Genomic DNA, 12,377 nt, shown 5'->3' with positions numbered 1-12,377 from the left:
ACCTATTTTCCTCTTTTTCTCAAACACACACCTGCGTGTATCTTTCTCACTCTCTTTTCTTCCCTGCCTGTCAAGAAAGAAGAATAGATCTCTGTTACCAGTAATTGAAACAGCTATAGAAAAAAACTTTTGAAATGTGTCTAGAACTGCATAAACTTACACTGAGGACTGCACCTAGTCCTAAACCAATCTGGAGCCTTCTAGGATAGACACTACGTTGTATTAAAGGAATTCTGAACAATTGTGCTCAGGGTGTTCAAAACAAAGATAGACCAAAAAACTGGACTTTTAAAATACAAAATACCTCTTTACCATAGAGCTGCTATGATAAAGGTGAGCATTCTAATAATATACTGTCAGAACTAATACTCCTTTTCATATAATTACCTTACTCATATCAAAGCCCCATTCCTGAAAAATTATTTGGAACCAGAAGTAAAATATCCAGTCTTGCACAGCAATAACATTCCATCACAAGCCTTTCATAAAGGAAGCATCCATTTAAAATTGAAGACTGGCAATAAAAAACTGCTAATTGCTTTTCAAAAAAGACTACAACAATCTATGCAGAATATCAATATTTCTGCATTCAAAACTATAAATAAGTCTCGCTTAGCCATGAAAGCCAGGTGGGTGCAGACACTTTCTCCCAGGCCATCTCACCTCAAAGGATTGTTATTGTGGGGAAAATAGGAGGAAGGTGTGTTGGAATGTTTGCCACCTTGTAAAAATATTTTATAATGATGAGATACAAATCAATCAATCAATACGCAGGTAGCCCTTGCTCACCAATCATTTGAACTTACAGCAGTGCTGAAAAAATGGAGTTGTGACTGAATCTTTAATTTTTGACCATTGCAATGCCCCCATCATCATGTGATAAAAAATTGAGCCAGCCTGCATCTATATCCATACCCCCTAATCCCGCCCACCCCCGAGCTCACCTTCCTCATCTTTCCCAGACTACTGTCTCCCGGGGTCACCATCTGATCAGCATGGAAGGTGCTGCAACTCCAGGGTTTCATGCCACAGACTTGTGGCTCTAGGGTGCTTGACACAGCCCCTTACTTGATACACCTTGCACAGCCCCCCCATCTGCCTGCCAGCCCGTTTGCAAGGCACCTGCAACTTTCAACTTCCTGTTGGCTTCCTACTTTGTGGTTGAAAGCTAGCAAGAAGTTGCAAGGAGGCCCTTGCTTAACCACCCACAATCCTGACAATAGCAGTGGGCACTGCAGGGATTGCCATCACTAAGCCATGAAGTCATGTGATGTAGTACTGTACAATTGCATTGCTGAGCAACAGGAATTCCTCTCCCAATTACCATTGTTAACAGATGACTGCCTGTAACATTGTCCCACAATGTATTATTTTATTCCATTTTATTTAATATCCAGTACTTAATAGGCCTGGTGCCATTCACAAATTTTACTAGCAACTTCTTGTTTCATAGGTTTTTTAAATAGGTTCCAAGACTGATTGTTAACAAGTGCACTTGTATCTTTTTAACCAGAGGGGTAAAATAGTTTGTCTGCTGCTTTTTAACCACCACTGTATTCAGTTTAAGAAGTAATTTTCTTTCTGATGCTTACAAAATGTTGACTGATGTCAACAGAATATAACTGTTGACTCCAAATTTGGGACGCTAAGCTTGAAATTTAGAGAGCTTGTTTTGAGATCTTCAAACAATGGCCGTTAATGATGCTGTCCTGACCTGGCTGGTTTGCTGTTTACTTTTTTTAAAATGTGGCTTTAATTGCTGAGGCAGGATTAAGACTCAGTCTTCTTGCTTCTAATTGCCTTCTAATTGAGAGATCAAATTGGCTCTCTAAAATATGTGCAAAATGCAATATGAAGGTTACTTTTTACATGTCCTTGCCAATTGGTTTCTACTGAAATATGCTATCAGATTGATCCTGGAGAAATTAAAATCTAGGAAAATAATAATATATAAATACAAGAATTATCTGTATTAGTTTTAGTCTTTCAGAGTATTTAAATATAGGGTATGCTAAGATTCAACTCAACTTTCTATATAGGATTTTTATTATATCTATAATGTGTAGTTTGAAAATTATTTATAATACAAAATCAAGCTATACAACCATCATTTCAAAAAGCAATAGATTGAATGCAAATTCTTTTGCATTACTGCCATATTGTCTGAATGCAGAGTTCATTCAGAAAAGTACCAAGAACTGGGCTGGGGGTGGGGGGAACAGAGAGAAAGAGAGAACCATCTTTCTTACCTCCTTTTCTCCTTTTCAGTCCCCAGTATTACCTTCTCCTCTCTTCTAACCCTCCATTTAGAAACAGGAGGAAATATTCAGTCAAGATCACCTCCTTCTTTCCATCAATGGAGCCTCTAAATGAGAAACATCTTGGGGAAGGGAAAAAACCTTTTATCTATAAGAAGCAGAGTCCGGAACCAACTCACATGCATAGACATACACAGACATACAAAATGCATTAGAGAGGAGCAATAAAAGAGCCTACTGGTAAAACCTTTTAACACTGCAACCCAATTGCTCCAGGAAAGAGAGACTCAGTAGTGAGCAAATGTGTACTTCTTTCCTCAGATCTAATGATAGCCAAAATAAGACTTAAGTCAGTATTCTTCCTTAATTTTGAGCTTAGCTCTACCCATCAATGTGACACAGTCTCGCTCACTCTGCATGAACCCACACTGAGGCCCTTATACCTCCCACCCAAAATGCCAAATATAATTTACAATGACCAATTAGCATAAGACACAAAATTTAGTTAGCAGCCATTTAAAGCACAAAGAGGATAGACTTTAGGGTCATCCGTCTCCAGACCAAAGTTGCCTTTACAGGTTCTGGTAGGGAAATAACACCTCCTCTCTTATCCCAGCAGAAGACCTCCCAGGTGGAAAATTTACTAGACATACACATGGATTCTGCCAATTGCACCCATACCTGGACTAAGAGGCACCTAGAACTGTCACTGATGTTTTGCCACTTGCATTTGAACTATTGCATATGCCGTACATGCAGCTATTTTTGAAAGCCACTTGAAGGCTGCTGCTGGTTCAGAATGCAGTGGAATGGACGGTTATGGGTATGCCGTAGTATTTCTACCTAGTACCTTTCCTTCATGAACTGATCTGTTACTAGTAGGCTTCCAGATGTAATTCAAGGTAGCTGGCAGCTCTCGACAGGTGCTTGTTTTCATCTATAAAACCTTTCATGGTATAAAGCCTAATGGTACATGAAGGACTGTCTTCAGTGGTTTCTGCCCATCTTCATATTATCAAGCAACATACAGTGGTAATCCTTGGGTTCCATCAATTAAAAAGGTCATCTGATGGACTACAGGAAGTGGACTTTCTTGATTGAAGTATCTGCCATCTAAAATGATGCCCTCCCTGAGATTTGCATTTCCTCCCCCCCCCGCCCTATTCAAATGAGCCCTTAAAAGCTGGTTCTTCTCCCAGGCCTTGGGCTTGAGTAGTTGGTTGTGGCCACAAGGTTGGCTTTTTTTCTGGATGCTTGGTTTTGCCTTATTCTGCTATAATTGTTACATGTTATACACACAAATTGGAGTAGGCCGTTCCTGGAGGTACTGCAATACCAGGCCAATGCTGGAGTGGACGGAGCAAGCCCCTATTCCATCTGTAGAGATTAATTTGATTTTGCACTTAATAACTGCAGCAAGATTGTTGGTGGCGCAACACTGGAAGAAGGAAGACTTGCCTACAATTCAAGAATGGACATTGAAAGTCACAAATTTAGCCGAGATGGCTAAAATATCGGCATATCTTAAGGACCACTCAAACGAGAGATATAAATGAGACTGGAAAAAATGGATTGATTATATACAAAATAAATATGGGACTAAGAAATTCCAGATAGCTTATGCTTAAGATCAGGAATGATTTAAATTGTTTAAAGTTAGTTTAGCAAGGAGGAGCTAAGTTCAATGTAAAGATGTTATCAATTTTTTTATTCTTTTTTCCAATATATTTTAGATTGTTTTTGTTAAAAATCTATACCGTGTACGGGTTCTGGGAAGTTGGGGGGGGAAGTTGGGGGGGAGGGGGGAGGGATGTATATCAGGTTTGACGAGACATGTTAGATTTTAATGTAATTTGACTCTACATGTATACTGTTTTCTCTTATATTTTCATTACTATTATTATTATTATTTTCTTTAAAACTAGGATATGTTAAGCATATTGACATAAAGCGGAAGTACACCAATGAGAGGAGGAGTGGGAAACAGAAGGGAGAAGAAAGATGGGAAGAGAGGGATAGGAGAGAGGGTAAGGGGGGAAGATGAGGAGGATGAGGATAAGGAGGAATGGAATGTAGAGAGAGGAGAAGGAGAAAGGAAGGGGAAGTAGAGTAGGAAAGGATGATGGAGGGAAGATAGAAAGTTGGAGAGAGGTAGAAGAAAGAGGTGTATGGAGAGCAGAAGAGCTATAATGGGTTTTTATTTTTCTGGGCATTGTTGACAAGAGGAACTGATGTAATTATTATTTAATACTATATGATGCTGGCTATGTATAGTATACATGTGAGTGTATGTTATGAAAATGGAAATTATTATTTTTTTAAAAAAACAAATTGGAGTAGGCCTGCACATTTAAAAGATGTGCTTCTAGAATTGTCATTAAGAAACTGGCTGGGTTATGCTTCTTATATGAACACAATGTGTAAGTATTTTGGTGACATTGGATCAATTTATTTCAAATAAAATATTTGTAGAAGCAATAACATACCACTACTGAAGGAATAGAGAAGTGTTGGACCAGGGAGGAATTGAACATTCCATATTATTTGGCAATGCAGCCAACAAACAACTCTCAGCATTTCTGGAAATCATAGCCAGACTTTAATCTCTAATCCTTGGACAGGATGTGTGATATTGATTGACAGATAGATTGCAAAATGTTTATTTATCTTGCAATTGATTTATAATTTGTATATTAAAAATGAGATGAGTGGAAAGAGAAAATCTTCATAGGAATCCTGTCAGCTTAGTTATATTGATTGACTCAAGCTTATCCAATAAAGTTTATCGCTGAGTGATGATTTGAACCTGGGTTTCTCTGGTCTATGCCAGAATCATAACTTCACATTAGTTTTCAATCTAAGACTATAATAGAATTAAATTGCTTTATTCATCTAATCCAGCCACAGTCAGAACTAATTTTCAGTAGGCAAGAAAGATTCCTTTGCTGAAAAACAACTGATGTTATGCACTATAACAAGTTATAGTGAATAATATACAATACAGTAACCTAAGTATTTCTTTGTTTGTTTCCAGACAAGTAAGGCCATCTCCAAGGGGGACTTTCACCAGGCAAGCTCAGCTTCTCGACGAGCACTCTTCCTTGCTGCACTATCAATTACCATCGGCACAGGGGTATATGTTGGAGTGATTGTAACACTGATTGCTTACCTTTCTAAAGGTGGGCATGTATAATAAAGACTGTTACATAAAATGTCATTCTTCCCCAATGGATAAACCTCCTGGATTAAGTGCTTTAAATGCCATAAAGGACAACATGCTTACAAAGACTGAAAAGGAGCTCCCACACACACACACACACACACACATTCAAATGAATTGTATAGACTTTTTTTTTGAATGAACACTGACCTACTTTGCATTATAGCCTGACAAGCTATTTTTTAAAAAAACACCTTCATGCAAAAATGAGTGCATGCTTGAACAGCCTGGATTTTGAGACTGCCGAGAACAAAAGAGGAAAATGGGATTTTTTTAAAAAAAAAGTCTTCAGCTTGTTCTCAGACCAATTTACTTGTGAGCTAAATCTGCCATTTGTGAGGTTCAATTTCCTATTGGGACTAAGCCCCGGTCTTGTTCAGAGCACACGGTAAAAGAGAAGAAAATGGGGGAATGTTCATTGAAAAACTTTCATTAGGGTATTTGTCAAGATGTTTCTATTTTGAGCCAGAAAGTCTAGCTACAAGATCAATTCATCTGTGAGTACCATACAAAGCCAGCTTTCCCCATAGCTCTCTTTCAGAGCCATTCTCATACAGTTTGCCTCTCCACCTAGAGTTCTCTTCTATGTCAGATTTTCCCTACAGTGTCATCTCATTCATCTTTGAAGAATCATATTCAGCTGTCACTTCAGTTATAACATAACACCTGCTTTAAAGAAGAGGCAGAAAAAGTATGTAATTATAGTCATTCTAATTGAACAGCTTTGGGGAAATCCTCTGGACCTTCTATTTTTTAATTATGTTTTAGGATGCATACTACAGTATCAAATAGAATGAATTAATATTATTTCAGGTTTTATTATGACATGCAAAACCCATCAAGAGATAATGCAGTATGATTACTTTTTATCATATATAAAAATTCTATTCTGTGTGACATCATATGGAATCAACAGGTAGTTCTTGCTTAACTACAATAATTGGGACCAGCAACTCCATCACTAAGCAATACAATTGTTAAGCACAATGTCACTTCGCCATGCTGGCAGTTATGGCAGTTCCAGTTGCTGTTGTTAAATGACTCCTGCGTGGTCATTAAGCATGACATCACATGATTACCATTTGTGACTTTCTGCTGGCTTCTTTGCTTGTCGAATGCTGGCACTGAATGTCACAAATAGTGACATGAACAGAGGAAACTGTGACTATTATAGTTGCAAACCAGCCATCAAGTTTCCAAATTATGATCATGTGACTGCTGGGACAGTGGCAACTACAAGGACCGAGTCAAAAGTCTCCCCATTTGCAGCACTATTATAACAATTGCTAAACAAGTGATTGTTAAATAAGAAACACCTGTATTAAAATTTCCCACAGGTCAGATCAATTATTGGGATTAGTCCAGTTAAAAATGGTTCTAAAACCACCAGTAACATTTCTACATAAAATGGCAACCTTTTAGTGTCTAGTGTTGTACAGACACATACATAATTAAATTGCATACAGATTTTTGCTATTTCAGTTTTTATAAGTCCAGATATTTATTTCTATGGCTATTGCAGACACTCAGCCTAAATCAAATCAAATATGGGTAATATTGCAGTGATCTCTTCACACCTAAGAACAATCATCAAGTTTTGTTATTTCTTCATTTTGAGATTTTTAGGATTCTATTGGGTCCGCCGTATGGTAAGTATGCATACATTTGTTAGTTAGATAATTCAGTATTGGGAGGCTCAGTACATTGCATCCAGTTAAATATAATGCCATTTTTATTGTGTCTTAAATCTCCATTCTGAATCTCTCATTGCCCTTAGCCTTGGACTGAAAGAAAAGAATATCATGGAAATAACTTGAAAGCTGATTTAAAAAAAAAAAACCTTCCCTGCTCACCACTAGCAATGCGCCAGTAATACATAGTATGCTTCTGGGTGCCATAGAAGGTGCTAGGATTACTATATTAAAATCTATTCTCATATAATCCATGATACTTCTGTAGCCTCATGGTAAGAAGTTGAGTATGTCATAGTTAAATCATGGTCATCTATATTAGGCAGAATGACTTTCTCTAAATCAGCTTGCTCTTCACGCAGGATTTATTTTAATAGCAGCCCGCCTATACTTTAATCTTCAGACCTCTTGAAAATATTATAAGCCTTTTCTATTCATGCAATCACTGGATAGTAAAAGATGTGTACAGTGCATTTTTTTAAAAAAAGAATGTGTGTTCTCCTTTTTTTATTATTGATAATTCAACTATTAAATGTTTTAATGTGCTTGGAAACTGCCCCAATTTCTTAGAGATGGATAGTGTAACAATTGTAACATAAAAGTAAGTATGTAAGCTTCCATCATCAAGGCAGATAGTAAACAACAAACTGGATTCTGAACTGAGAAACAATGTGCAAAAAATAACATGTTCCTTTAGGGGTAATAATTAATTCAAGCTATATATTTTTCCCCAACCTATGTTGTTTCATTGTGAAGTACATTTCTAAGTATGTCCACAAAACACAAGTGTTTAATTTTACTTATCCTTCTGAAACCAAGAACTCTCATTTCCTGGGGCAGAAAATTTAATTCTGTCTTTCCCTCCTTGAGGGTGTTATTAGTTACTGAAGTATAGAAGATAACTGTCGGCTTAAATTTGGGAGGATCAGATGTACAGTATAAGAAATGTGCAAAATCAGTAAGAAATAGTTGCTTTTATTTCAGGGATATATCTTTGATTATGTTTCCTCCCAAAACTTACACAGTAGATGTATTTTGTTTGTTAACTCACTCAAAGGATGATAATTAAGAACACTGATGTTTTTCTTATGCTTCTAGTGAGTCTTTTAGACAATTCAGGGAAATGAACACACTAATAAATAAGTGCTAAGGGCTGCCATAGAGATTTAATTTTGAATAGTGGTTCAACACTCCCATCTATATGAAATTTGGAAGTGCTGGCATCAGCTAGAAAATAATTGAATGATGTCCCAAAGATAAAAGGACTCTAAACATTGCTAGGTCAGGAGAAAGATGTTCAGGGACTGGGGAGATGAAAAAAATAAAAATTGGGAATAGTCAAGAACAAAAATGAATGGGAAGAAAAGACAACTGGAAATAAAGTAGTGGCCATAACAGTAGTAATCGTTAAAACTTGTGATAAAATGTCACCAATGATAGATCCTTTAATTAACTTTAGTCCACAACAGGCTTATCCAACCTGGTGTCCTTGTTTAAATGACAATTTGGGAAAGCTGGTTGTTGTCCAATATATCTGAGGGCACTACATTGGAGAAGGCTGGTTTGTAAACATGGCCCTTGGGTCCATTCTTATACAGTAAAATATTCTATGAATTAAGCCACAAATTGAAATATTGTAGAGAAATTTTCTAGTTATGCTTTCACCAAAAACTTGGAACATTGCCTTTTATTTTGTTCTCCTCCACATCCATCTCCAAGTTTCACTTTGGAGACTTTCATACATCTCACTCTTTTCCCCCAGTTCCCCTCATTTGCACCTGGAGGTAAGACTGGAATTCTTCTGTCACGGATCCTTCTGCATGTTGCAGTTTTTCTGTAAAAGGCTCAGCATGTTCTGTATAGTTGAGATATATGTTTTATTACCAAGTGGCATGTTAATGTCTGACATTTCTATTGTACTTGAGCCATAATGGAAAGAAGCACATAAGAAAAGAAACCTGTTCAAAAGAAACCTTTGAAGTGGCCCATTTTGTTTTATATCATTCAAGTTTATTTATTTAGCATATGGTGATGCTACATTAGTCAGGACATTACAGTGTTAATACAAAATAGTTGTTTGGCTGCCTAAAATTGCTAGTCTGTTCGGTTCACACTCACCTGCTATCCAGAGTGCACCACAGGGGGCAAACTAACTCCACACTCAAAATGGCCTACAGCATTCATCCTGGGCTTTTTCCTTCCACCAATGTCTCCTAATATTTGGGCTCACATTCGGTCAGGTCCAGCACCAGTTGGATTTGTACTTCCACATGAAGTACCTTTATTTAGGCGATATAGTTTACTTGGACTTCAATAAGGCATTTGATAAGGTAGACCATAACCTACTACTAGATAAAGTAGACGAATGTGGGTTGGACAGCATCACCACCACCAGATGGATTCGTAACTGGCTGACCAACCGCACTCAACGTGTAGTCCTCAACGGAGCTGCATCTACATAGAGGGAAGTATGCAGTGGAGTACCCCAAGGCTCTGTTTTAGACCCAGTACTCTTCAACATCTTCATCTATGATTTGGATGACGGAATAAATGGGGAACTCATCAAATTTGCAGATGACACCAAGCTGGCAGGAATAGCCAACACTCCAGAAGAGAGGCTTAAGATACAGAAGGATCTTGACAAACTTGAACATTGGGCACTATCTAATAAAATGAAATTCAATGGTGAAAAGAGTAAGGTTCTACATTTAGGAAAGAAAAACAAAATGCACAGGTACAGTATAGTCAACTGCACTTATATTCTTCTACCTTGTTTTGTTTAATATATGATAGAATCTGAAATACATTGCAAAGTAAAGTAAATCCCAGATTTTCCAGACAATTCCTAAAGTCCCATCAACACAACCTCCTTCCTTCTACCCCAAGACAATCCACTTTCAACTTATTGAGGATACATCAATTGTGATTCCATTTGGTACCAGCCTGGCCCTGAGGCAAGCTGAAGCCAGATCAAGGTGATCTACTGTTGTAGGAAAGTGTTTTCCCCATAGAAAAGCAAGGAAAAAAATCTAGATGAGTGTTTTGTGTCATCTGAAGAAGAGTTCTTCCTAAGATTGGCATTCTGTAGACCTTCCACCAGCCTGTTCCAGGATTGCCTCTCCCATCTGGCCATTTTTTTAAGTCAAATGTGACTCTTTTTAAGATCACACCTAAAGCCAAAATTAGAGGACCACATTTCCCTTTAGCTAAGATTTGTGTGACTGGTGTAGGACTTTAAGAATGTGGTTTCCCCACCTAAAATTGGAAGAGAAGCTGGAAACCTCCTGGAATGGTTCCTCCCAGGTGGGCGGATCCTGCTCGCCTGGCTATGTGGCTAGTTCTTTTGACAGTCCAGCCACTTCTAAACATATTTTGGCAATACTGGTTGTTCAAAGATAGGAGCAGCAGATATCTAGGATAAAGAGCACACAGGATTGCCCTTAAACCAGCAATGAGAATCTATAGTGGCCATAGTAGGGAAGGCAATGGGAGAGCTATTTAACTAATTACTATCCAGAAAGTAATCCTGATTACTCTCTGTGCAGACAGCAACTTTCCCGACCTCATTGCTTGAGAGACCGCCTCCTGCCAATTACCTCCTCGCGACCCATTAGATCGCATAGATTGGGCCTCCTCCAAGTTCCATCTGCCAGTCAGTGTCGACTGGCAACTACGCGGAGGAGAGCCTTTTCAGTAGCAGCTCCGACCCTTTGGAACGATCTCCCCATGGAGATTCGTACCCTCACCACCCTCCAGACCTTCCGCACAGCCCTCAAGACCTGGCTATCCCGTCAGGCCTGGGGTTAAAGATTATAATCTATCCCCGCCCGAATGATGAATGTTGCTTTATTCTTTTTAATTATGTATTGTCCTAAATGTCATTATATGTTTCCCCTTCCTACATGAGTTGTAAGCCGCCCTGAGTCCCCTCAGGGAAAAGGGCGGCCTATAAATAAACTTAAATGAAATGAAATGAAATTGCAGAAGTGTGGCAAAAAGACTTTGGGGTTGGGGCTGGGGAGCAAGCAGAAAAGGACAATTTCCTCCCATCAGAAATAGATATAAACCCTTATCAGTATTTGTGAAACTTTAGTCAGTGGGGAGGAAGAGAAATGCCTAACCAGTTTTTAAACCCATCTGTACAGTGTTGACTTTGGATGCTGTAGTCTAGTGTCACGACAGCTTCAAACACTGATCACAGGTTCAGCTGATTATACTTGTTACTCATGATATACAAAGTAGTCTATTTGAACATATGGTGGTCAGAGCTGTAACTGAAACCCATCTCCTACCCTACCATATATCCATTATGCCCTATTTACATCTGAAAAGTACTACAGTACTTTTTGCAACAAATTAAAGTCCAATCGCTTTTGCTTCCTGTAAGGCTACTTTTCTGATACAACCATTGCTTGCAAGCCTAGATTTGACTATGGTGATGTTTAAAATATCCCAAATGAATCCTCTTGAAGATAAGTGGGTTTAATGAAACATCACTTCTGTTTTGAATAAACAAGCTCTTTTAAACAATATCATTTAGGAATCCATTATTGGTGTATTAATAGCTTTGGTTATTTCTTGCCGTATCTTTGCTTGTCGGTTCCATATAATTCCATCTCCCTCACTAATCAATCTGAAACTAAGGCAGTTTATAAAAGCATGTTTTGACAATCCTTGATAAATTGTTGAATGGGTGCCTCTACAAAATTGAATTTGGCAGTCCAAAAACATATTAACAAATAGTCTTGCTCTCTTTTCATTTGCATATTTCACAAACTGCCTAAGCATTATAGATTATATTTCCCAAGACATTTATATTGATTCACAATGCCAACCCAAAAATGCAGATTTTCGGTTGTAGATCGTTTCTCATTGCCCCACCCAAGTAACAAACACTTCATGCTTGCTTTTATGTTGGCATTAGCATGATGGTCTTAGTTACAAATAAATTTGTAACCTTTATGACTCCTCTATTTATTTCCTGGGAATCTCTTCAATATTACAGTTGAGCAGTTTATAATTAACCATGTAACGCTTTGGATTCAAAGGGCCAATAAAAACTATATAAAATGATTAAGGGTGGGAAATGACAGTTGGGTAGGATAATGGAGGAGAAGGAACAGACATAAATGTTTCCTAGTTTAAAGATTCAGTGGATGGTTTCTGGCAGACAAGCCTTGGGGCTGAAAATGAACCTGTCTGCCAAAA

The 12,377-nt window shown here is 38.0% G+C and overlaps 1 protein-coding gene across 2 annotated transcripts in view; it reads left to right on the top strand.

Annotated features, from left to right (window-relative positions):
* Positions 1 to 10,916, top strand: part of SYNDIG1L (synapse differentiation inducing 1 like) — a 53,881-nt gene extending 42,965 nt beyond the window's left edge. For both annotated transcript variants that reach the window (XM_087724166.1, XM_087724171.1), the window contains exon 5: positions 5,293 to 10,916. In XM_087724166.1, the coding sequence (XP_087580292.1) occupies positions 5,293 to 5,451 (159 nt within the window). In that variant the 3' untranslated portion in view covers positions 5,452 to 10,916. The remainder of the gene's footprint in view (positions 1 to 5,292) is intronic.
* The last annotated feature ends 1,461 nt before the right edge of the window (positions 10,917 to 12,377 follow it).

The sequence above is a fragment of the Thamnophis sirtalis genome, unplaced genomic scaffold (genome assembly GCF_051295495.1).
Source record: "Thamnophis sirtalis isolate CommonGarterSnake01/CBP01778 unplaced genomic scaffold, rThaSir2_p1.2 scaffold_1, whole genome shotgun sequence".
NCBI lineage: Eukaryota > Metazoa > Chordata > Lepidosauria > Squamata > Natricidae > Thamnophis > Thamnophis sirtalis.
The sequence above is the reverse complement of the archived record's forward strand: the minus strand, read 5'-3'. Positions and strand labels throughout refer to the sequence as shown.